This window comes from Oncorhynchus keta, chromosome 32 (assembly GCF_023373465.1).
Source record: "Oncorhynchus keta strain PuntledgeMale-10-30-2019 chromosome 32, Oket_V2, whole genome shotgun sequence".
NCBI classification, from domain to species: domain Eukaryota; kingdom Metazoa; phylum Chordata; class Actinopteri; order Salmoniformes; family Salmonidae; genus Oncorhynchus; species Oncorhynchus keta.
The window spans coordinates 29,193,501-29,219,848 of NC_068452.1; the positions used below are offsets into that span (position 1 = coordinate 29,193,501).

At 45.9% G+C, this 26,348-nt stretch overlaps 1 protein-coding gene across 1 annotated transcript; it reads left to right on the forward strand.

Annotated features, from left to right (window-relative positions):
• The first annotated feature begins 2,769 nt into the window (after positions 1 to 2,769).
• On the forward strand, positions 2,770 to 20,470 carry LOC127914421 (laminin subunit gamma-1-like). The gene is made up of 7 exons (XM_052490275.1): positions 2,770 to 3,034; positions 3,365 to 4,413; positions 12,769 to 12,986; positions 17,494 to 17,897; positions 18,433 to 18,610; positions 19,071 to 19,158; positions 19,671 to 20,470. The coding sequence occupies exons 2-7, from the start codon at positions 3,395 to 3,397 to the stop codon at positions 19,795 to 19,797; spliced, it is 2,034 nt and encodes a 677-aa protein (XP_052346235.1). The 5' UTR covers positions 2,770 to 3,034; positions 3,365 to 3,394; the 3' UTR covers positions 19,798 to 20,470.
• Positions 20,471 to 26,348: the final 5,878 nt, after the last annotated feature.

Below are 26,348 nucleotides of genomic sequence, written 5' to 3' on the forward strand. Positions count from 1 at the left end.
CACAATAACAGCACTTACAGTTTACCGGGGCAGCTCTAGCAGGGCAGAAATTTGATTAACTGATTTGTTGGAAAGGGGGCATCCAATGACGGTGCCACGTTGAAAGTCTCTGAGTTCTTCTGTAAGGTTATTCTACTGACAATTTTCTACTTGACATTACTGTACTGGCCCTTGCCAGACTTCCAACCTCAGCAGAGGAAGCATGTGTCCCCCTGTGACATTGTTCCTGTGATCCATGGTGCCGGCCGGAGGACTCCCACATAACACAGGGACAACAATATTGTACTGGGAGCAAAAATAACTGAGTGTGTTGGAATACATGAAGCAACACCACGACGATCATTTTGTGACTTGGTTAAGACTGTTGTTGACAGAATGTGTGGATGGTATGTTGAAAGAGGAACAGGAAACGAAGTCTTTAGCAAAACGTTGCCTTTGCAGCAACATTTTTTTGAAGTTTTAGAAATGTCACACTTCTGCAAAATGGGCCCGTTTTCTAAGACATCTAAGTGACTGATCCTGGTTTGCACCAGAGGTGAGATCAGTGTTGTTGTTGGGTACAGAGGGTATCAACACTGCACACACACTCAACTGCAGTTTTAACTCAAATCTTGAGTCTCAATTATTTTCCTTTCCCAAGTCTTTGAGTCACGACACACACCAACAAGTTCCTGCACAGTGTCTAAATTATTCTAGGAGAAAGGACCTGTTGACATTTCATCAAAGCAGTAGACCAGACACTGAGTGAAGATTGTTAAATCTTACCTGCAGCTGTCCTGAAGGGTGTGTCATTCAGTAGTGCTTTATATCCCAGAGTTTTTTTTCTCCCATACAGCTGTGGCTCACCAGTGGAAGGGAAATGAATACAGTGACCACATCCTTCACTGTGTGTGCTGCCACAGCCCAACGAAAATAGATGATCCAAATGCAAAGTCAAGTGAGCATGTGTAGCTAAACAGGAACTGAATGAAAGCCATGTTGAGGAGGTAGTTGGCATTGTGGTGGTATGAGGACAGGGCATTTCAAATTAATTTAGCTCATTTAACATCTTGTCAAGAGATTGACAGCTTGTCAAAGTAATTAAGTAGGCCTACTTCTATCTAAGTATTGGACAGATTATAATGTCTGAAAAATTGCATAACATTGAGAACTTCTGGTCAACTGAAACTGTAAAGCATATTTGAAGCCTTAAAGTTAGACCCAGCGATATGACATATGAAATAGATGCAGAGAATCAACAGCATAGTTGATTAGCACAGCAAAGTTAGCACAGCAAAGTCAAAATGGTCTTTATCATACAAATCCATGAAAACAAATGTGCTTTTTGGTCTTAATTTAAGTTTAGGGTTAGTCATAACATTAGCAGTGTGGTTAAGGTTAGGGTTAACGTTATGGTAAGGTTTGGGGCGGCAGTGGTTAGAGCATTGGACTAGTAACCGGAAGGTTGCAAGTTCAAATCCCTGAGCTGACAAGGTACAAATCTGTCATTCTGCCCCTGAACAGGCAGTTAACCCACTGTTCCTAGGCCATCATTGAAAATAAGAAGTTGTTCTTAACTGACTTGCCTAGTTAAATAATAAAAAAGTTTAAAATAGGAGGTGTTTTAGCCATAATTATGACTTTGTGGCTGTGGTAACTCGTGATGACCAGCAGTGGGTCAATTTTCGCAACAACTATGAGCGTTGAAGTGCGAGGCTCAATTGCACTGCTGTTTTGGTGCCCTGGCTAATACGCTGTGAACAGCGTGAAGCGAACCCAATGCACATGCGCTGTGTGTGATTGTTGGAGAGTGAAGTCTTCTTGCATCTCGTTCCTCTCAATATCTGGCTTTTAACTAGATGGGATGCCGCTTTTCTCAGATTTGACTTTTCATAGCAGGTTAGGAGAATTTACGCGAAAGGTTAGGATAATTAACGTAGGATAATTATGTTAAGGTTAGGAAAAGGGTAAGGTTAGCTAAAAAATGTATTTGACAAAAGTTGTAATCCTTCTAGCCATGACATATCTGCTTGTGGCGACATCTTTTCGCTGTTTTAATGTATGAAAAATTTTGACACACAAAACTTTTTCAATATGGGAAAATGTGTGGAACATTTAAAGGGATGTGACATTGGTTTGCTTTTGGCTGATTATTTTCCATTTTCCCAATCAAGCGTTTACTGAGCTTCAGAGTAAACGACAAAACAAACGCGGGCACAGTCAGCAGTACTGTCTCAAGTATGGATTCAAATGAATTCCTTTATCGTAACAGTACTTCCCGCCACCGCAAGATGTCGCTGCTTGCGTGTAATTTACTGAAGTTTGGCGGGACGACTATCGTTAAATTTGAGGCAAATCTGATTCCAACGTATCCTACAGATGTACTTCAATAATACGGTTACGGCTGAGATGAAACCTGTTGGATTGGCACTTTTGTGAGATTCAATGTAAACGTTTTTTTTTGTATTATTATTTATCAGTTATATGGTCTTGCCGGTTACAGGTGGTAACTTGAGAAGAACACTGAAGTTAGTCATTGGACCTGCCAGCTATGTGATCTTGGAATAATTCAAATAAGAAGAAAAAACATCCTAATATCATTGTTGATTTAATAATATTATGTAATAAGCTGAATACAAACATATTTCAAATACATCTGAGGGGAGGTATATTTATAATTTATTGTTACACACCAGTGGATGTCGTTGTTCTCTCTTTTAGCTCTGCGAGCATCTCCATATGACCTCAAGCTCTGCTGGATAACAGGGTCTCACTTCTCTGTTCAAACAGTGAGAGCGTCAGAAAGGGAATGGGACAGACAAGAGACAGAGGTAGACAGAGGTGTGACTGAGTGGAAGACAGAGTCAGGGAAGCTAATAGCGAGCTGGTCCTTCCAATTTATGTCTAGAAACACAGAAAAGGCAAACTAGCGGTAGATTTTCGTGCGTAAAAAAGAGAGTAGGCTGCCCTCTATATTCTTAAGTTTTACAACACTTCTCTTCCAGGCTGAACAGTTATTCGGAGGTAGTGTCCTCTGTGGAGTTTTCTTTGTCTCGTAAGATGATTTCATTCACATACATGTGCATGACTGTTTGTGTTTCATTTGTTTATGTGTGGAGAACAAAACACAGAAATGTACATAGGCTATTGATTTAATATTAACATGAGTGAATATTATGCTTGTTTGTCTTCACCATGGATACTTTCAGATGTAGGCTAAATAGCATTTAAATATAAATGGTCACACACACACACACACACACACAAATATATATATATATATTATTGGCTATTCATTGTGTAATGCATGATATGATAATGTTCCTCTAAATCTATGTAACAAACATCTTAAATATGTCTCTCTTTTTCTACGACTACATTTCAGCGCAAGTGACACTAAAGAGCACGGATTACAATGATAAGGATTTTAGAGGTTTGGGTCACCTCGGTGGCCATTTCTCTGCTGGTTAAGGGGGCTCTTGGAGGTTATGGGATGAGTATGTTTGCTGCCCAGTCGTCCCCTCCAGACCCATGCTATGATGAGAACGGCAACCCCCGGAGGTGCATCCCCGATTTCGTGAACTCGGCTTTCGGGAAGGACGTGCGCGTCTCCAGCACCTGTGGAACCCCGGCCTCAAGGTACTGCGCCGTGACCGAGAAGGGTGAGGAGAGGACTAGGGATTGCCACACCTGCGATTCAGGGGACCCAAAGAAAACTCATCCACCTGCGTATTTAACTGATTTGAACAACCCTCATAACCTCACCTGCTGGCAGTCAGAAAACTATGTCCAGTATCCTCAGAACGTCACGTTCACTTTGTCATTGGGTAAAAAATTCGAGGTCACCTATGTGAGCTTGCAGTTCTGTTCACCCCGACCCGAATCTATGGCTATCTTTAAGTCCATGGACTATGGCAAATCCTGGGTTCCTTTCCAATTCTACTCTACCCAGTGTAAGAAGATGTATAACAAGCAGAATAAGGCGGCAATTACCAAGCAGAATGAACAAGAGGCGATTTGCACAGATTCTCACACGGACATGCACCCGCTGACAGGTGGGCTCATTGCGTTCAGCACCTTGGATGGCAGACCTTCGGCGCACGACTTCGACAACTCTCCCGTGCTGCAGGACTGGGTGACAGCCACCGACATCAAGGTTACGTTCAGCCGACTGCACACGTTTGGGGATGAGAACGAGGACGACTCGGAGCTGGCTAGAGATTCCTACTTTTACGCGGTATCAGACCTGCAGGTTGGCGGGCGGTGCAAGTGCAGCGGTCACGCTTCAAAGTGCGTTAAAGAAAGGGAAGGAAACCTGGTATGCGAGTGCAAGCACAACACCGCGGGGCCGGAGTGTGACAGGTGCAAACCTTTCCACTATGACCGTCCTTGGCAGCGCGCAACCGCAAGAGAGGCAAACGAATGTGTTGGTAAGTCAGCTATTTACCTTAATAACTCAAAGCTTTGCGCTATAACGTATTTTTTCGAGATTTAAATATACTTTCTAATTTGCAAGACTCATAATGATCTAAAGTATTTTGTGTGATTGCGCAGGTTTCTCATTATGCCTATAAAAACGCATTTACGCATAGTCTAACGCAGACCTGATTTGTTCATGATTCCGTTTCTTAAATTCAAATTCAATTTAAGCATCTCACATTGATCCAATATGAATTAGGCTTTGTAAACCACCGATTGTTTTGGCTAATTCGTTTTATTTAAATCGTTTAATTGTGTCAATTAAAACTAATGCACCGTGCATTCGTAAATTACACCAGTAAATTAATTACCCTGTTCAAATATGCCCTATTTGATAACGAATCAAAATGGCAAAACCACAGTAATTGTGAGGAGGGGATTTTATTCAGGTATATCAACCAATTTGAAAAAGTCAGCATAATGTATATCAAATGTTGTCGCCAATAACCATCTTATTGTGTTCATGTTAAAAATTGATTTTGTTAAAAATTATTTAATTAAATGCTTTGAATTGAATAAAGTGAGGCCTGGTCCGTGTTTCAAACTTTGTTTTTATAACTCAAACCACCATACAAAAATGGAATGGCATAGTTAGTTTAATTTACAAACAGTTACCCACATAAAACCAAACGCTGATTAGCTACACATGGCAATGATTTATGCAAAACGTAAATCAAAACCAAAATACAGATATTTTGAAAAAATGTAACCACAATGTGTTGGCCTAATTACATTTTTTTAAAACGTTGTTTTGTGATATAATATGTTACACTCATGTCAAAATGCACTGTAATACTCATCAACTTTTGACTAGCCTTGAATTAATTAACATTTAAATCTCTTCCTTTATCTTCATCCCCCTTTAAAAATAATGGACAATGTTCAATTCATGAATTGAATAGTATTTCATCTCCCGAATTGACTGAGTTGACACCAACCATGCCAATGACATGTTTGGATTGTTTAGAACAACTCATCATAGATATAAGTATGTAAACACATAAATCATTGGAGAGTAAAATTGTTAGATATAGATATCAACAAATGGAAATCCCCCCCCCATATATATATTTTTTTTAACATGTCATCTTTGCACACTATACATTTTGCATTTTGGAGGACATGAAAAACACATGATTACTGTGTAGTCTAAATGCTTTAACTAGGTTTCTATTTTACTCTCAGAAATTATCCCTGAAAGAAAAGGCAAGAAATGAGTTCCCCCAAAGGAAGTGCGGGTGCCCAAGTGCCGAATTGCAGTTTGAGCAGCGTTTCCGACTGTAGTAGCAGTTCAATAGGAAGGAAACATTGTCCCTGCAGAGACAGACTGCAGAGTTATGTTGTGTTTCTGACTGTAGTAGCAGTTCAATAGGAAGGAAACATTGCTCCTGCAGAGACAGACTGCAGAGTTACGTTGTGTTTCTGACTGTAGTAGCAGTTCAATAGGAAGGAAACATTGCCCCTGCAGAGACAGACTGCAGAGTTATGTTGTGTTTCTGACTGTAGTAGCAGTTCAATAGGAAGGAAACATTGCCCCTGCAGAGACAGACTGCAGAGTTATGTTGTGTTTCTGACTGTAGTAGCAGTTCAATAGGAAGGAAACATTGCCCCTGCAGAGACAGACTGCAGAGTTATGTTGTGTTTCTGACTGTAGTAGCAGTTCAATAGGAAGGAAACATTGCTCCTGCAGAGACAGACTGCAGAGTTATGTTGTGTTTCTGACTGTAGTAGCAGTTCAATAGGAAGGAAACATTGCCCCTGCAGAGACAGACTGCAGAGTTATGTTGTGTTTCTGACTGTAGTAGCAGTTCAATAGGAAGGAAACATTGCCCCTGCAGAGACAGACTGCAGAGTTATGTTGTGTTTCTGACTGTAGTAGCAGTTCAATAGGAAGGAAACATTGCCCCTGCAGAGACAGACTGCAGAGTTATGTTGTGTTTCTGACTGTAGTAGCAGTTCAATAGGAAGGAAACATTGCCCCTGCAGAGACAGACCGCAGAGTTATGTTGTGTTTCTGACTGTAGTAGCAGTTCAATAGGAAGGAAACATTGCCCCTGCAGAGACAGACCGCAGAGTTATGTTGTGTTTCTGACTGTAGTAGCAGTTCAATAGGAAGGAAACATTGCCCCTGCAGAGACAGACTGCAGAGTTATGTTGTGTTTCTGACTGTAGTAGCAGTTCAATAGGAAGGAAACATTGCCCCTGCAGAGACAGACTGCAGAGTTATGTTGTGTTTCTGACTGTAGTAGCAGTTCAATAGGAAGGAAACATTGCCCCTGCAGAGACAGACTGCAGAGTTATGTTGTGTTTCTGACTGTAGTAGCAGTTCAATAGGAAGGAAACATTGCCCCTGCAGAGACAGACTGCAGAGTTATGTTGTAGCAGTTTCTGACTGTAGTAGCAGTTCAATAGGAAGGAAACATTGCCCCTGCAGAGACAGACTGCAGAGTTATGTTGTGTTTCTGACTGTAGTAGCAGTTCAATAGGAAGGAAACATTGCCCCTGCAGAGACAGACTGCAGAGTTATGTTGTGTTTCTGACTGTAGTAGCAGTTCAATAGGAAGGAAACATTGCCCCTGCAGAGACAGACTGCAGAGTTATGTTGTGTTTCTGACTGTAGTAGCAGTTCAATAGGAAGGAAACATTGCCCTGCAGAGACAGACTGCAGAGTTATGTTGTGTTTCTGACTGTAGTAGCAGTTCAATAGGAAGGAAACATTGCCCCTGCAGAGACAGACTGCAGAGTTATGTTGTGTTTCTGACTGTAGTAGCAGTTCAATAGGAAGGGAACATTGCCCCTGCAGAGACAGACCGCAGAGTTATGTTGTGTTTCTGACTGTAGTAGCAGTTCAATAGGAAGGAAACATTGCCCCTGCAGAGACAGACCGCAGAGTTATGTTGTGTTTCTGACTGTAGTAGCAGTTCAATAGGAAGGAAACATTGCCCCTGCAGAGACAGACTGCAGAGTTATGTTGTGTTTCTGACTGTAGTAGCAGTTCAATAGGAAGGAAACATTGCCCCTGCAGAGACAGACTGCAGAGTTATGTTGTGTTTCTGACTGTAGTAGCAGTTCAATAGGAAGGAAACATTGCCCCTGCAGAGACAGACTGCAGAGTTATGTTGTGTTTCTGACTGTAGTAGCAGTTCAATAGGAAGGAAACATGCCCCTGCCCCTAGCAGCAGAGACAGACTGCAGAGTTATGTTGTGTTTCTGACTGTAGTAGCAGTTCAATAGGAAGGAAACATTGCCCCTGCAGAGACAGACTGCAGAGTTATGTTGTGTTTCTGACTGTAGTAGCAGTTCAATAGGAAGGAAACATTGCCCCTGCAGAGACAGACTGCAGAGTTATGTTGTGTTTCTGACTGTAGTAGCAGTTCAATAGGAAGGAAACATTGCCCCTGCAGAGACAGACTGCAGAGTTATGTTGTGTTTCTGACTGTAGTAGCAGTTCAATAGGAAGGAAACATTGCCCCTGCAGAGACAGACTGCAGAGTTATGTTGTGTTTCTGACTGTAGTAGCAGTTCAATAGGAAGGAAACATTGTCCCTGCAGAGACAGACCGCAGAGTTATATTGTGTTTCTGACTGTAGTAGCAGTTCAATAGGAAGGAAACATTGCCCCTGCAGAGACAGACTGCAGAGTTATGTTGTGTTTCTGACTGTAGTAGCAGTTCAATAGGAAGGAAACATTGCCCCTGCAGAGACAGACTGCAGAGTTATGTTGTGTTTCTGACTGTAGTAGCAGTTCAATAGGAAGGAAACATTGCCCCTGCAGAGACAGACTGCAGAGTTATGTTGTGTTTCTGACTGTAGTAGCAGTTCAATAGGAAGGAAACATTGCCCCTGCAGAGACAGACTGCAGTTATGTTGTGTTTCTGACTGTAGTAGCAGTTCAATAGGAAGGAAACATTGCCCCTGCAGAGACAGACTGCAGAGTTATGTTGTGTTTCTGACTGTAGTAGCAGTTCAATAGGAAGGAAACATTGCCCCTGCAGAGACAGACTGCAGAGTTATGTTGTGTTTCTGACTGTAGTAGCAGTTCAATAGGAAGGAAACATTGCCCCTGCAGAGACAGACCGCAGAGTTATGTTGTGTTTCTGACTGTAGTAGCAGTTCAATAGGAAGGAAACATTGCCCCTGCAGAGACAGACTGCAGAGTTATGTTGTGTTTCTGACTGTAGTAGCAGTTCAATAGGAAGGAAACATTGCCCCTGCAGAGACAGACTGCAGAGTTATGTTGTGTTTCTGACTGTAGTAGCAGTTCAATAGGAAGGAAACATTGCTCCTGCAGAGACAGACTGCAGAGTTATGTTGTGTTTCTGACTGTAGTAGCAGTTCAATAGGAAGGAAACATAGCCCCTGCAGAGACAGACCGCAGAGTTATGTTGTGTTTCCGTAAGCAGGTGCTTTTACCAGATTAGATGGGCGATTAAGCTGGTTTTATTGGCATTTTTGGCACATAGAGAATAAACTGCCACTTTGGGCTAAGTCAACTATTCAGAGAGGGACAAAACATGAGGTACTTTGAAACCAGAACTAAGTTTAATTCCATCAGTAGAGTATATTTTTCAACAGATCTGGGTGCTTGTATCAACCGTACCACACAGCATATAAACAGAACCACACCGAACAAACCTCATCTACAGTGAAACAAAACCTGGAAAAGAAACAAGTTCTGGCACAGTCTTTGTTTGTTCAATGACACAGAACAAGTGAACAAGTTGCTCCCCTTTGCCCTCTGCATTTAGCCTGTGCAGGGCCGGCATGTCAGTGTGTTTTACTGAAACAAAAGGTTGTCACTTGTGGCATCCATCATGCTGTCAGAATGAGGCCCCTTTCACCACCTCAGTTTCTATGTCAGCAGTGTCATTAGATGTCAGAACAGGCAGAATAAGCACGCAGTCCAAGGGAAGGAAGGGAATAATAAGGGTGGCTTGACACCTCGTTGTGTGGAATGGGCGAGGGAGGCTGTTTTTGACTGTAGTAGCAGGTAGGCTGGGCAGAGACAGCCCAGCTCAGTGGTCTGGCTAAAGGGGCTCAGAATGGCTGCTGCTAATGATCAGACTGGGATTATGTTGGCCCCTGACTTGAGTACTATAGGAAAGACAACATTGCCCCTGCAGAGACAGAGCAGAGAAAGACAGAGAGACAGAGAGGTTGAAAGACAGAGAGAGAAGTGGAGAGACAGAGAGATAGAAGAACAGATGGAAAACATTGCCCTGTGGAGAGACAGAGAGACTGTGGAGAGACAGAGAGATGGAAAGTGGAGACATAGCGCAGAGACAGAGAGCAGAGACAGACAGAGAGAAGTGTGACTGTAGAGCAGTTCAATAGACAGTGAGCAGAGACAGAGAGAGTTAGAGAGAGAGAGAGTAGCAGAATGGAGAGAGAGAACAGCCCCTGCAGAGACAGGGAGAGTTATTAGAGTTTCTGAGAGCAGAGATAGTGGAGAGAGAAAGTGCAGAGACAGAGGGAGAGTTATGTTGGTTTCAGACTGTAGTAGCAGATAGGTGGAGAGTACAGTTCAATAGGAAAGAGCAGAGACAAGTGGAGAGACAGAAAGCAGAGATGAGAGGTGGGAGACAGAGAGTAAGTGGAGAGACAGAAAGAGGTGGAGAGACAGCAGAGTGAGGTGGAGAGACAGAGACAGAAGTGGAGAGACAGAGACAGAGGTGGAGAGACAGAAGAAAACACAGAGACAGACCTCAGAAGTGGAGAGACAAACAAGTGGAGAGACAGGAGAGACAGTCTTTGAGAAGTGGGAGAGACACAGAAAGTGGAACAGGTGGAGAGACAGACTGCAGAGGTGGAGAGACAGAAGGGTGGAGAGACAGAAGAGAAGAAGTGGAGAGACAGAGAGAAGTGGAGAGACAGAAAGGGTGGAGAGACAGAGAGGTGGAGAGACAGAAAGAAGTGGAGAGACAGAGCAGAAGGTGGAGACACAGTTCAAGAGGAAGGAGAGACAGAGAGAAGTGGAGAGACAGAGAGAAGTGGAGAGACAGAGAGGTGGAAGACAGAAACAGGTGGAGAGACAGAGAGAAGTGGTGGAGAGACAGAGAAGAAGTGGAGAGACAGAGGTGGAGAGACAGTGGAGAGACAAAGAGGTGGAGAGACAGAGCAGAGTGTTGAGAGACAGAGAGAGGTGGAGAGACAAGAGAGAGGTGGAGAGACAGAGAGAGGTGGAGAGACAGAGTGGAGACAGAGAAAGAGACAGAGAGTGGTGGAGAGACAGAGAGAAGTGGAGAGACAGAGAGAGGTGGAGAGACAGAGAGAAGTGGAGAGACAGAGAGGTGGAGAGACAGAGAGACAGAGTGGAGAGACAGAGAGAGAAGTGGAGAGACAGAGAAGTGGAGAGACAGAGAGAGGTGGAGAGACAGAAGTGGAGACAGGTGGAGAGACAGAGAGAAGTGGAGAGACAGAAAGAGAGGTGGAGAGACAGAGAGAAGTGGAGAGAGAGACAGACAAAGAAGTGGAGACAGACAGCAGAGAGTGAGGTGGAGAGACAGACAGTTCAAGGTGGAGAGACAGAGAGAGGTGGAGAGACAGAGACTGTGGAGAGACAAAGAGAAGACAAGAGAAGTGGAGAGACAGAGAAGTGGAGACACAGAGAAGTGGACAGAGAGTGGAGAGAGAGGTGGAGAGACAGAGTGGAGACAGGTGGAGAGACAGAACAGAAAGAGAAGTGGAGAGACAGAAGTGGGAGAGACAGAGACAGAGAGAGGTGGAGAGACAGAGAGAAGTGGAGAGTGGAGAGACAGAGAGAAGTGGAGAGACAGAGAGAGGTGGAGAGACAGGAGAGAGTGGGAGACAGAGAGACAGAGAGAGGTGGAGAGACAGAGAGAAGTGGAGAGACAGAGAGAGTGGGAGAGACAGAGAGGGGGAGAGACAGAGAGACAGAAGGTGGAGAGGTGGAGAGACAGAGAGAAGTGAGAGAGAGAGGTGGAGAAAGAAGTGGAGAGACAGAGAGAAGTGGAGAGACAGAGAGAGAAGTGGAGAGACAGAGAGAGACAGAAAGTGGAGAGACAGAAGAGACAGAGGTGGAGAGACAGAGAGAGAGGTGGAGAGAGAGAGAAGTGGAGAGACAGAACAGAGGTGGAGAGACAGAGAGAAGTGGAGAGACAGAGAGAAGTGGAGAGACAGAGAGAAGTGGAGAGACAGAAAGAGGTGGAGAGACAGAGAGGTGGAGAGACAGAGAGAAGTGGAGACAGAAAGAAGGTGGAGAGACAGAAAGAGAAGTGGAGAGACAGAGAGAGGTGGAGAGACAGAGAGACAGAGAGAAGTGGAGAGACAGAGAGAGGTGGAGAGACAGAGAGAAGTGGAGAGACAGAGAGAGGTGGAGAGACAGAGAGAAGTGGAGAGACAGAGAGAAGTGACAGAGAGACAGAGAAGTGGAGAGACAGAGAAAGTGGAGAGACAGAGAGAAGTGGAGAGACAGAGAGAAGTGGAGAAGTGGAGAGACAGACAGAAAGAAGTGGAGAGACAGAGAGAAGTGGAGAGACAGAGAGAGTGGAGTGGAGAGACAGAGAGAGGTGGGAGACAGAAAGACAGAGACAGAGAGAAGTGGAGAGACAGAGAGAAGTGGAGAGACAGAGAGAAGTGGAGAGACAGAGACAGAGAGAAGTGGAGAGACAGAAAGAGGTGGAGAGACAGAGAGAGGTGGAGAGACAGAGAGAGGTGGAGAGACAGAGAGAAGTGGAGAGACAGAAAGAGAGGTGGAGAGACAGAGAAAGAAGTGGAGAGACAGAGAGAAGGTGGAGAGACAGAAAGAGAGGTGGAGAGACAGAAGAGAGGTGGAGAGAGAGAAGAGAGACAGAGAGACAGAGAGAAGTGGAGAGACAGAGAAGGTGGAGAGACAGAAAAGAGAGAGAAGTGGAGAGACAGAGAGAAGTGGAGAGACAGAGAGAAGTGGAGAGACAGAGAGAAGTGGAGAGACAGAGAAGTGGAGAGACAGAGAGAGGTGGAGAGACAGAAAGAAGTGGAGAGACAGAGAGAAGTGGAGAGACAGAAAGAGAAGTGGAGAGACAGAGAGAAGTGGAGAGACAGAAAGAGAGAAGTGGAGAGACAGAGAGTGGATAGACAGTGGAGAGACAGAGAGAGGTGGAGAGACAGAGAGAAGGTGGAGACAGACAGAAAGAGAGAAAGAGGTGGGAGAGAGTGGAGAAAGAGAAGTGGGAGAGAGTGGAGAGACAGAAAAAGGTGGAGAGACAGAGAGAGGTGGAGAGACAGAGAGGTGGAGAGAAGTGGAGAGACAGAAAGTGAGGTGGAGAGACAGAGAGAGGTGGAGAGACAGAGAAGGTGGAGAGACAGAAAGAAGTGGAGAGACAGAGAGAAGTGGAGAGACAGAAAGAGGTGGAGAGACAGAGAGAAGTGGAGAGACAGAGAGAGGTGGAGAGACAGAGAGAAGTGGAGAGACAGAGAGAGGTGGAGAGACAGAGAGAAGTGGAGAGACAGAGAGAAGTGGAGAGACAGAGAGAGGTGGAGAGACAGAAAGAGGTGGAGAGACAGAGAGAAGTGGAGAGACAGAGAGAAGTGGGGGACAGAGAGAAGTGGAGAGACAGAAAGAGAGGTGGAGAGACAGAGAGAGGTGGAGAGACAGAAGAGTGGAGAGACAGAGAGTGGAGAGACAGAGAGAAGTGGAGAGACAGAGAGAGGTGGGAGACAGAGAGAAGTGAGAGGAGAGAGAGAGAAGTGGAGAGACAGAGAGAGGTGGAGAGACAGAGAGAAGTGGAGAGACAGAAAGAGGTGGAGAGACAGAGAGAAGTGGAGAGACAGAGAGAGGTGGAGAGACAGAGAGAGGTGGGAGAGACAGAGAGAAGTGGAGAGACAGAGAGAAGTGGAGAGACAGAGAGAGGTGGAGAGACAGAGAGAGAGGTGGAGAGACAGAGAGAAGTGGAGAGACAGAAAGAGGTGGAGAGACAGAGAGAAGTGGAGAGACAGAAAGAAGTGGAGAGACAGAGAGAAGTGGAGAGACAGAAAGAGGTGGAGAGACAGAGAGAAGTGGAGAGACAGAGAGAGGTGGAGAGACAGAGAGAAGTGGAGAGACAGAAAGAGAGGTGGAGAGACAGAGAGAAGTGGAGAGACAGAGAGAAGTGGAGAGACAGAGAGAAGTGGAGAGACAGAAAAAAGTGGACAGAGAGAAGTGGAGAGACAGAGAGAAGTGGAGAGACAGAGAGAGGTGGAGAGACAGAGAGAGGTGGAGAGACAGAGAGAAGTGGAGAGACAGAAGAAGGTGGAGAGACAGAGAGAAGTGGAGAGACAGAGAGAAGGTGGAGAGACAGAGAGAGGTGGAGAGACAGAGAGAAGTGGATAGACAGAAAGAGAAGTGGAGAGACAGAGTGGAGAGGTGGAGAGACAGAGAGAAGTGGACATTGAAGTGGAGAGACAGAGAGAGGTGGAGAGACAGAGAGAAGTGGAGAGACAGAAAGAGAGGTGGAGAGACAGAGAGAAGTGGAGAGACAGAAAGAGGTGGAGAGACAGAGAGAGGTGGAGAGACAGAAAGAAGTGGAGAGACAGAGAGAAGTGGAGAGACAGAAAGAGGTGGAGAGACAGAGAGAAGTGGGGAGACAGAAAGAGGTGGAGAGACAGAGAGAAGTGGAGAGACAGAGAGAAGTGGAGAGACAGAGAGAGGTGGAGAGACAGAAAGAGGTGGAGAGACAGAGAGAAGTGGAGAGACAGAAAGAGAGGTGGAGAGACAGAAAGAGGTGGAGAGACAGAGAGAAGTGGAGAGACAGAGAGAGGTGGAGAGACAGAGAAGAGAAGTGGGGAGACAGAAAGAGGTGGAGAGACAGAGAGAGGTGGAGAGACAGAGAGAAGAGAGGGAGAGACAGAGAGAGGTGGAGAGACAGAGAGAAGTGGAGAGACAGAAAGAGAGGTGGAGAGACAGAAAGAAAGAAGTGGGGAGACAGAGAGAAGTGGAGAGACAGAAAGAGGTGGAGAGACAGAGAGAAGTGGGGAGACAGAAAGAGGTGGAGAGACAGAGAGAAGTGGGGAGACAGAAAGAGGTGAGAGACAGAGGTGGAGAGACAGAGAGAAGTGGAGAGACAGAGAGAAGTGGAGAGACAGAAAGAGAGGTGGAGAGACAGAGAGAGGTGGAGAGACAGAAGAGAGGTGGAGAGACAGAGAGAAGTGGAGAGACAGAGAGACAGAAAGAGAGGTGGAGAGACAGAGAGAAGTGGAGAGACAGAGAGAAGTGGAGAGACAGAGAGAGGTGGAGAGACAGAGAGAGGTGGAGAGACAGAGAGAAGTGGAGAGACAGAGAGAGAAGTGGAGAGACAGAGAGAAGTGGAGAGACAGAGAGAAGTGGAGAGACAGAAAGAGGTGGAGAGACAGAGAGAGAGGTGGAGAGACAGAGAGAAGTGGAGAGACAGAGAGAGGTGGAGAGACAGAAAGAGAGGTGGAGAGACAGAGAGAGGTGGAGAGACAGAAAGAGAGGTGGAGAGACAGAGAGAGGTGGAGAGACAGAGAGAAGTGGAGAGACAGAGAAGAAGTGGAGAGACAGAGAGAAGTGGAGAGACAGGAGTGGAGACAGAGAAGAAGAGGTGGAGAGACAGAGAGAAGTGGAGAGACAGAGAGAAGTGGAGAGACAGAGAGAAGTGGAGAGACAGAGAGAAGTGGAGAGACAGAAAGAGGTGGAGAGACAGAGAGAGAGAGAGAGAAGTGGTGGAGAGAGAGAGTGGAGAGACAGAGAGAAGTGGAGAGACAGAGAGAGGTGGAGAGACAGAAAGAGAGGTGGAGAGACAGAGAAGTGGAGAGACAGAAAGAGAGGTGGAGAGACAGAGAGAAGTGGAGAGACAGAGAGAGGTGGAGAGACAGAGAGAAGTGGAGAGACAGAAAGAGGTGGAGAGACAGAGAGAAGTGAGAGAGACAGAAGAGGTGGAGAGACAGAGAGGTGGAGAGAGAGAGGTGGAGAGACAGAGAGAAGTGGAGAGACAGAGAGAGAGGTGGAGAGACAGAGAGAAGTGGAGAGACAGAGAGAAGTGGAGAGACAGAGAGAAGTGGAGAGACAGAGAGAAGTGGAGAGACAGAGAGAGGTGGAGAGACAGAGAGAAGTGGAGAGACAGAAAAGAGGTGGAGACAAAGAGGTGGAGAGACAGAGAAGTGGAGAGACAGAGAGAAGTGGAGAGACAGAGAGAAGTGGAGAGACAGAGAGAGGTGGAGAGACAGAAAAAGTGGAGAGAGAGAGACAGGTGGAGAGACAGAGACAGAGAGAAGTGGAGAGAGAGACAGAAAGAGAGGTGGAGAGACAGAGAGAAGTGGAGAGACAGAGAGAAGTGGAGAGACAGAAAGAGGTGGAGAGAGAAGTGGGAGAGACAGTGGAGACAGAGAGAAGTGGAGAGACAGAGAGAAGTGGAGAGAGAGGTGGAGAGAAAGAGGTGGAGAGACAGAGAGAAGTGGAGAGACAGAGAGAAGTGGAGAGACAGAGAGAGGTGGAGAGACAGAGAGAGGTGGAGAGACAGAGAGAGTGGAGAGACAGAGAGAGGTGGAGAGAGGTGGAGAGACAGAAAGAAGTGGAGAGACAGAGAGAAGTGGGGAGACAGAGAGAGGTGGAGAGACAGAAAGAGAGGTGGAGAGACAGAGAGAAGTGGAGAGACAGAAAGAGGTGGAGAGACAGAGAGAAGTGGGGAGACAGAAAGAGGTGGAGAGACAGAAAGTGAGGTGGAGAGACAGAGAGAAGTGGGGAGACAGAAATAGGTGGAGAGACAGAGAGAGGTGGAGAGACAGAAAGAAGTGGAGAGACAGAGAGAAGTGGAGAGACAGAAAGAGGTGGAGAGACAGAGAGAAGTGGGGAGACAGAGAGAGGTGGAGAGACAGAGAGAAGTGGAGAGACAGAGAGAGGTGGAGAGACAGAGAGAAGTGGAGAGACAGAGAGAGGTGGAGAGACAGAAAGAGTGGAGAGACAGAGAGAAGTGGAGAGACAGAGAGAAGTGGAGAGACAGAAAGAAGTGGAGAGACAGAGAGAAGTGGAGAGACAGAGAGAAGTGGGGGACAGAGAGAAGTGAGGGGAGAGAAAGAGGTGGAGAGACAGAGAGAGGTGGAGAGACAGAGAAGTGGAGAGACAGAGAGAAGTGGAGAGACAGAGAGAAGTGGGGGACAGAGAGAAGTGAGGGGAGAGAAAGAGGTGGAGAGACAGAGAGAGGTGGAGAGAGAGAGAAGTGGAGAGAGAAAGAGGTGGAGAGACAGAGCGAAGTGGAGAGACATTGAGAGGTGGAGAGACAGAGAGAGGTGGAGAGACAGAGAGAAGTGGAGAGACAGAGAGAAGTGTAGAGACAGAAAGAGGTGGAGAGACAGAGAGAAGTGGAGAGACAGAAAGAGGTGGAGAGACAGAGAGAAGTGGAGAGACAGAGAGAAGTGGAGAGACAGAATGAGAGGTGGAGAGACAGAGAGAAGTGGAGAGACAGAGAGAGAGGTGGAGAGACAGAGAGAAGTGGAGAGACAGAGAGAGGTGGAGAGACAGAGAGAAGTGGAGAGACAGAGAGGTGGAGAGACAGAGAGAAGTGGAGAGACAGAGAGAGGTGGAGAGACAAAGAGAAGTGGAGAGACAGAAAGAAGTGGAGAGACAGAGAGAAGTGGAGAGACAGAGAGAGGTGGAGAGACAGAGAGAAGTGAGAGAGACAAGAAAGAGGTGGAGAGACAGAGAGAAGTGGAGAGACAGACAGAGAGACAGAGAGAAGTGGAGAGACAGAGAGAAGTAGAGAGACAGAGAGAGGTGGAGAGACAGAGAGAAGTGGAGAGACAGAAAGAGAGGTGGAGAGACAGAAAGAAGTGGAGAGACAGAAAGAGAGGTGGAGAGACATAGAAAGGTGGAGAGACAGAGAGGTGGAGAGACAGAGAGAAGTGGAGAGACAGAGAGAGGTGGAGAGACAGAGAGAAGTGGAGAGACAGAGAGAGGTGGAGAGACAGAGAGAAGTGGAGAGACAGAAAGAGAGGTGGAGAGACAGAGAGAAGTGGAGAGAGAAAGAAAGAAGTGGAGAGACAGAAAGAAGTGGAGAGACAGAGAGAAGTGGAGAGACAGAGAGAGGTGGAGAGACATAGAAAGGTGGAGAGACAGAGAGAGGTGGAGAGACAGAAAGAGAGGTGGAGAGACAGAAAGAAGTGGAGAGACAGAGAGAAGTGGAGAGACAGAGAGAGGTGGAGAGACAGAGAGAAGTGGAGAGACAGAAAGAGAGGTGGAGAGACAGAGAGAAGTGGAGAGACAGAGAGAGGTGGAGAGACAGAAAGAGAGGTGGAGAGACAGAAAGAAGTGGAGAGACAGAAAGAGAGGTGGAGAGACAGAGAAAGGTGGAGAGACAGAGAGAGGTGGAGAGACAGAGAGAAGTGGAGAGACAGAGAGAAGTAGAGAGACAGAGAGAGGTGGAGAGACAGAGAGAAGTGGAGAGACAGAGAGAGGTGGAGAGACAGAGAGAAGTGGAGAGACAGAGAGAGGTGGAGAGACAGAGAGAGGTGGAGAGACAGAGAGAAGTGGAGAGACAGAGAGAAGTGGAGAGACAGAAAGAAGTGGAGAGACAGAGAGAAGTGGGGAGACAGAGAGAAGTGGAGGAGAGAAAGAGGTGGAGAGACAGAGAGAGGTGGAGAGACAGAGAAGTGGATAGACAGAGAGAAGTGGAGAGACAGAGAGAAGTGGGGGACAGAGAGAAGTGAGGGGAGAGAAAGAGGTGGAGAGACAGAGAGAGGTGGAGAGAGAGAGAAGTGGAGAGAGAAAGAGGTGGAGAGACAGAGCGAAGTGGAGAGACAGAGAGAGGTGGAGAGACAGAGAGAGGTGGAGAGACAGAGAGAAGTGGAGAGACAGAGAGAAGTGGAGAGACAGAAAGAGGTGGAGAGACAGAGAGAAGTGGAGAGACAGAAAGAGGTGGAGAGACAGAGAGAAGTGGAGAGACAGAGAGAAGTGGAGAGACAGAATGAGAGGTGGAGAGACAGAGAGAAGTGGGGGACAGAGAGAGAGGTGGAGAGATAGAGAGAAGTGGAGAGACAGAGAGAGGTGGAGAGACAGAGAGAAGTGGAGAGACAGAAAGAGAGGTGGAGAGACAGAGAGAATTGGAGAGACAGAGAGAGGTGGAGAGACAAAGAGAAGTGGAGAGACAGAAAGAAGTGGAGAGACAGAAAAAAGTGGACAGAGAGAAGTGGAGAGACAGAGAGAGGTGGAGAGACAGAGAGAAGTGGAGAGAGAAAGAAAGAAGTGGAGAGACAGAGAGAAGTGGAGAGACAGAGAGAGGTGGAGAGAGAGAGAAGTGGAGAGACAGAGAGAAGTAGAGAGACAGAGAGAGGTGGAGAGACAGAGAGAAGTGGAGAGACAGAAAGAGAGGTGGAGAGACAGAAAGAAGTGGAGAGACAGAAAGAGAGGTGGAGAGACATAGAAAGGTGGAGAGACAGAAAGAGAGGTGGAGAGACATAGAAAGGTGGAGAGACAGAGAGAGGTGGAGAGACAGAGAGAAGTGGAGAGACAGAGAGAGGTGGAGAGACAGAGAGAAGTGGAGAGACAGAAAGAGAGGTGGAGAGACAGAGAGAAGTGGAGAGAGAAAGAAAGAAGTGGAGAGACAGAAAGAAGTGGAGAGACAGAGAGAAGTGGAGAGACAGAGAGAGGTGGAGAGACATAGAAAGGTGGAGAGACAGAGAGAGGTGGAGAGACAGAAAAAAGTGGACAGAGAGAAGTGGAGAGACAGAGAGAGGTGGAGAGACAGAGAGAAGTGGAGAGAGAAAGAAAGAAGTGGAGAGACAGAGAGAAGTGGAGAGACAGAGAGAAGTGGAGAGACAGAGAGAGGTGGAGAGACAGAGAGAAGTGGAGAGACAGAAAGAGAGGTGGAGAGACAGAAAGAAGTGGAGAGACAGAAAGAGAGGTGGAGAGACAGAGAGAGGTGGAGAGACAGAGAGAGGTGGAGAGACAGAGAGAAGTGGAGAGACAGAAAGAGAGGTGGAGAGACAGAAAGAAATGGAGAGACAGAGAGAGGTGGAGAGACAGAGAGAAGTGGAGAGACAGAAAGAGAGGTGGAGAGACAGAGAGAAGTGGAGAGACAGAAAGAGAGGTGGAGAGACAGAGAGAGGTGGAGAGACAGAGAGAGGTGGAGTAACAGAGAGAAGTGGAGAGACAGAAAGAGAGGTGGAGAGACAGAAAGAAAGAAGTGGAGAGACAGAGAGAAGTGGAGAGACAGAGAGAAGTGGAGAGAGGTGGAGAGACAGAGAGAAGTGGAGAGACAGAAAGAGAGGTGGAGAGACAGAGAGGTGGAGAGACAGAGAGAAGTGGAGAGACAGAGAGAGGTGGAGAGACAGAGAGAAGTGGAGAGACAGAAAGAGAGGTGGAGAGACAGAGAGTGAGGTGGAGAGAGAGAAGTGGAGAGACAGAGAGTGAGGTGGAGAGAGAGAAAGTTGAGAGAGAGAGAAGTGTAAAGATAGAGCTAGAAAGATAGACAGACAGTGATGGAGAGACAGAGAGATGGAGAGAGAGAGATGTAAAAGAGAGAAGTGGAGAGAAAGAGAGAGATGTGGATATGGGTGAGTAGTTGGCTACACTGCAGGTGCTGCACTGGGGAAGTAAAACAATATCCATTTCCCATGTGGCTTTGCATGCGGGGAGGCCATCATATTTAGTGGAAAGGCATTCTTATTGGCAGCCGTTACCCTCTCATTGCATTCCCATCCAATGATGTGGCATGCAAAGCAAGTTAGTTCATTTAAACCAAATTAAAATCTTCCTGATTTGATTTGCCTTTCATTTTGCGTCTTAGATGCTATGAGAAAATACATCTCCATGATCAGCTTAATCTGTTGCCACCACACCCCCAAAGGCCAGTGATTGGTTTATCATTGAAGAGATAAATGAAGGAGATAAATAAACACAGAGAATTGGCTCCTCCCCTGACCATCAGGTTTTCTCTTCCAGAAGAGGCACATCTCTTAAATTCATCCCAGCTACTTTGTATTCCAACCATGCACAGCGTAGCATTGACCCTTTCGCGTCAGACCTACTCTCCTCACTTCGTTGACTGATGGGGTGTGAAGGAAACTGTGGGAAAGACTTGCCTGCCAAGTGGCTTTTGAGGCTAGTTGAAAATGGTAGCCTTAGTCACTCATACGTGTCATTTTGCACTTGTTCAATTTGAACTTTGTTTTGAACAGAGGTTAAATGCAACGCTATTATTTCATTGAGATGGGGCTTTGACCTTACCGGGCTTTTACAGTTGTGGAGCATTTGTGCATCCAAGCCTAGTTCTTGATTTCATGTTCTCCTATTTATTGTATGTTATAGGCTTTTGGCCCACTGATGTAGAGGAAAAGTTCCTGCCAAGGCCTGGTAATTCAGCATGGCCTTCTTTTCTCTCTGAGCTGGGATTCTCTGGCAGAGGGGTAGTATCAGTCACTTGCCACTGGCTCCTCCGCCATGTTTGACCTGTTGCCTTACACAGATCTCTGCATGTGTCTAACCCCCCTAAACTATCAACATAACAAAGAGCCTGTCACAAAGAACCAGAGAGAGAAAGCAATTGAAAAGAAACTGTCCAACCCTGTGGTTTATAGTACATACTGTATTACAGGAAAGGACAAAAGTGAATTGACATGTCGATTGAAAGAGGATACACACTCTCTCACAAGATTCTCTTTCCCCTTCTGATTGTTATCAGCATGTTTTATACGCTGTTGAAAGTATTTGGCAGCTATCGAACAGAAACAGAAGTCATTCTTGGTTTGGACTGAAACGTCTACCACCTACAGGGATGTTGAATTAGATGTGATTATATCAATATCCCACAGGCTCTCCTCCCGGGCGGTCCAGCACATACTTGTGTTAGACCAACACTAAAAATAGCGTCAAAGTGTGCTGAATCTTCATGTGAGCTCTTAAATCACCCCGAAAGCCCACTGGATTGTGTTCACTATGTCTCAAAGGGAACAGTTTAGAGAGAGCATTTTAAAGTAGAAGTTCATGTTCTACTGCAGAGGTTGTTCAGTCAAAAGACCCTGTTATAGAACACAGAGCTTTATTTAAACTGTGATATCTCTGGTTGTGCTATCCCACCTGTCTGGTAAAAAGTGAAGAGGAGACAGGCTCTAACAAATCCCAGACCTCTGCTTTGACCGCATGTTGACGAGGCCTTCACTACGTGTGCAGCAGCTCTGCAGGCCTGTTCTTTCTCCATGTGGCTGACTGGGACCATTGACATTGACAGCTCAGTTCTTTCTCCATGTGGCTGACTGGGACCATTGACATTGTTTCTGCTGACTCCAGTCCGGCTGTCTTCCCCTGGGCTGCCAGGCTGGGTCGAGGCCGGGGCTGCCCACCATCTGGGTCTCATTCCGCTTCCTTTGTAGCCCATGTGACAGGAAAAATAACTTCTTGAAATGATGATGTCATAGATGTTCTTGTAGAGGAACTCTTCGGCCCCAAGCAGCCATCATCTACTGCCAGGGGTTAGGTCCATCTGGATTTGGTGACCTGTTTGTAGGTTTTGATTTTTCAAGTTATTAATCCCTATTTTGAATAGTTGTATATGATTGTTATTTCTATTATGTCAATAACCTTTATTTTATCTGTTTTAACAAATACTTTGTTGGTTAAGGAATATAGCATATTAAGTGAAAGTGTATTGGAGCAAATAACCACTGAAATGCTTTCACTTTATTGAATTACTTGTTTTGTATGGATAGTTACTTGTTTTGTATGGATAGTTACTTGTTTTGTATGGATAATTACTTGTTTTGTATGGATAGTTACTTGTTTTGTATGGATAGTTACTTGTTTTGTATGGATAGTTACTTGTTTTGTATGGATAATTACTTGTTTTGTATGGATAGTTACTTGTTTTGTATGGATAGTTACTTGTTTTGTATGGATAGTTACTTGTTTTGTATGGATAGTTACTTGTTTTGTATGGATAATTTCTTGTTTTGTATGGATAGTTACTTGTTTTGTATGGATAATTTATTGTTTTGTATGGATAGTTACTTGTTTTGTATGGATAGTTACTTGTTTTGTATGGATAGTTACTTGTTTTGTATGGATAGTTACTTGTTTTGTATGGATAGTTACTTGTTTTGTATGGATAGTTACTTGTTTTGTATGGATAATTTCTTGTTTTGTATAGATAGTTACTTGTTTTGTATGGATAGTTACTTGTTTTGTATGGATAATTTCTTGTTTTGTATGGATAGTTACTTGTTTTTTTTGGATAGTTACTTGTTTTCATAGAATACAGTGTATATTCGTCAACACAGCTATCAAAGAAAGGTCTCATGGGCTGAAAGAATGCACCATTCAATTATGGGTACCAAGCAACAGGAAATTTGCAATGCAGACCTAAATTTGCAATGCAGACCTAAATTTGCAATGCAGACCTTTAAATAAATGTTTTTTGAATGAAAGAGAAAAATAACCAATAAAAGAAAACAAGTACAGTGGGGCAAAAAAGTATTTAGTCAGCCACCAATTGTGCAAGTTCTCCCACTTAAAATGATGAGAGAGGCCTGTCATTTTCATCATAGGTACACTTCAACTATGACAGACAAAATGAGAAAGAAAATGGCTTGTTTGTTTGTAGGTGACCAAATACTTATTTTCCACCATCATTTGCAAATAAATTCATTAAAAATCCTACAATGTGATTTTCTGGATTTTTTTTCCTCATTTTGTCTGTGATAGTTGAAGTGTACCTATGATTAAAATTACAGGCCTCTCTCATCTTTTTAAGTGGGAGAACTTGCACAATTGGTGGCGGACTAAATACTTTTTTGCCCCACTGTACATGCAGGAGAGCGTTTTGAGCAGTTAATCGGAAGCAGGTGGGTTGCAGCCAGGTCAGTATTGGGAGTCTCTCAACAGACAGATGAAAACTCAGACACCTTTAAACGCCACACTGGGAATAGAAGGTCAGTTAGACTGCACTTAGACTAAAATCATATCATTAGGCCCATGTGAAACCATGAGTATAGAGCACAGTGCCAGGGGGGAAATATGTACATTGTTTGGCCTCTGTGATTCTTCAAGGAAAAATGATGATCTGCGCGTTTGTAGAGACACACTGTATATTTAAAAAACTGTTAAAGAACCTGCGGTCAATATCAGGAGTTCTAAAGGGCCTCACGATGGACCTCTATGCTAAAAAGGTAATGAATAGCAGTACATTTGGGCTGTTACTCATTCCAAAACATCCCCAGACTAATTCTGTTCCGTAACTGAAGTGGAAACTACAGTGTATCTCCATATGGTGGGCCTGCAGGACAGTCCTTTTGGCACATCAGCCTGTGTGGCTGTGGTGAGCTGGGAGGTTTCACTGTATACAGGGAGACTAAAAAACAAAGACGTATATTTCTGAGATCTCAAAATCCAAGCTCTGGTGGAATCCAGTGTCCTCTGGGCAAATGCTTCATGTTTCTTGGGATTTTGTTTTGTTGAGCTTATAATTCAAGACAGACATGAACGTAGAGCCAAAGAGGCTTTACTCTGCCTTTTAAGACAATAGAGAAAATATTCTATGGCTATGTTGTGGACGGCGGTTTGGAGTGATGGCCCTCAACATTTGGAAGGAAATGGTAGCTTTGGTTTAGGATTCCTTTTCTATTGACTCTGACGTCAGAGGACCATGAGGGGTCATTTCACACTGCTTCAGTGTGTCAGAGGACATACAGGTCCAGTCTCTGTTTATCTGGGTGGGCACTGTCCTCTCTTCAGGACCTGAAACCGTCAAGGCATTGTCTAGTGTTACTAATACGTGATAACTGCTGACAAGTGTTGCAATATACATATCACAGGTCATATTATGAATGCTTGAGGTGCTGTATCACAAGCCAAGAGGAAATTGTAGAGACTGTATAATTCACAGATCTCACAGTGAAAACGGAGTCAGGTGGGTCTGGCAACTGAATGGAACAGCTGCACACGTTGCTAATCTGTGACCTCATTGTCTCTATGGGGTAACCATGATGCGGTACATTAGTGATGCTGGGGGGTGGCTTAAATAAATACAGGCTTAAATATACAAGGGTTCTCAATGGTCAACAGAGGAGAGGGAGCACACAGGTAGAGCTGGGAGCCTGTCTACTATATATCCATCCTGTGTTGGCATATAAACTGTCCACCAGAATAAAATCTGCAGTCTTGTAATTCCAAAGTAGAGAGCAGGGGGATGTGGCGGATGGAGAGGGGTTACATAGTGTTACACTGTTTGCTAGATGGTATTATCTTCTAGTGTCTGAAGAGAAGCCGAAGGAAGAGATTGCCACTTCTGTCAAAACAAGCAAATATACAATATTTATATCTGTTGATAACCGTGTGTGATGGAATGAATGTGTTTTAGTTTGTTTATCTGTGTGTGTTGTTTGGGTGTATCTGTTGACATAGGCATGGGAACCTGATGTGTGTGTGCGTTTGCGTGTTTAACCTACATGGGTTTAACCTCCGCCACCCTCTGCCCGCCTGGGCTGCCACGGCAGTGGCTACAGGACCACCTAGTTTGAGTGTGAGCGCATGGAGCCCCTACGCGGCGCTGGAGCTGGGGAGTCTGGGAATGATTAATGGCCCAGTGAAATGACACGCTCCGCGCACCACCGCTCAGCTACAGACCCCCCACCAGCTCCCCCACTGTGCTGCCACCCAACACAGCCAGTACTGGGACGTTACCACCCCCTGCCCACACACGCACACACACACACACGCACTTCCCTGTGTAATGGCATGGCTGGTTATCGCAATTACCCTATTACCTCAGCATTGTGAAACTCCCAGTAGAAGCCGAGCTAACGGCTCTTGGCTGATGCCATCCTCCCTGCTGTTATGTCGATAGAAACTCCCAGTAGAAGCCAAGCTAACGGCCCTTGGGTGATGCCATCCTCCCTGCTGTTATGTGGATAGAAACTCCCAGTAGAAGCCGAGCTAACGGCCCTTGGGTGATGCCATCCTCCCTGCTGTTATGTGGATAGAAACTCCCAGTAGAAGCCGAGCTAACGGTCCTTGGGTGATGCCATCCTCCCTGCTGTTATGTGGATAGAAACTCCCAGTAGAAGCCGAGCTAACGGCCCTTGGGTGATGCCATCCTCCCTGTTGTTATGTGGATAGAAACTCCCAGTAGAAGCCGAGCTAACGGCCCTTGGGTGATGCCATCCTCCCTGTTGTTATGTGGATAGAAACTCCCAGTAGAAGCCGAGCTAACGGCCCTTGGGTGATGCCATCCTCCCTGCTGTTATGTGGATAGAAACTCCCAGTAGAAGCCGAGCTAACGGCCCTTGGGTGATGCCATCCTCCCTGTTGTTATGTGGATAGAAACTCCCAGTAGAAGCCGAGCTAACGGCCCTTGGGTGATGCCATCCTCCCTGCTGTTATGTGGATAGAAACTCCCAGTAGAAGCCGAGCTAACGGTCCTTGGGTGATGCCATCCTCCCTGCTGTTATGTGGATAGCAACTCCCAGTAGAAGCCGAGCTAACGGCCCTTGGGTGATGCCATCCTCCCTGCTGTTATGTGGATAGAAACTCCCAGTAGAAGCCGAGCTAACGGCCCTTGGGTGATGCCATCCTCCCTGTTGTTATGTGGATAGAAACTCCCAGTAGAAGCCGAGCTAACGGCCCTTGGGTGATGCCATCCTCCCTGCTGTTATGTGGATAGAAACTCCCAGTAGAAGCCGAGCTAACGGCCCTTGGGTGATGCCATCCTCCCTGTTGTTATGTGGATAGAAACTCCCAGTAGAAGCCGAGCTAACGGCCCTTGGGTGATGCCATCCTCCCTGCTGTTATGTGGATAGAAACTCCCAGTAGAAGCCGAGCTAACGGCCCTTGGGTGATGCCATCCTCCCTGCTGTTATGTGGATAGAAACTCCCAGTAGAAGCCGAGCTAACGGCCCTTGGGTGATGCCATCCTCCCTGCTGTTATGTGGATAGAAACTCCCAGTAGAAGCCGTGCTAACGGCTCTTGGGTG

Coding starts and splice junctions, on each gene's coding strand:
- LOC127914421 (XM_052490275.1), top strand. CDS start 3,395: ATGATAAGGATTTTAGAGGTTTGGGTCACCTCGGTGGCCATTTCTCTG. Junction 4,414..12,768: donor GCAAACGAATGTGTTGGTAA/GTCAGCTATTTA, acceptor AGAGACAGAAAG/AAGTGGAGAGACAGAGAGAA. Junction 19,159..19,670: donor GTGGAGAGAGAAAGAAAGAA/GTGGAGAGACAG, acceptor AGAGACAGAGAG/GTGGAGAGACAGAGAGAAGT.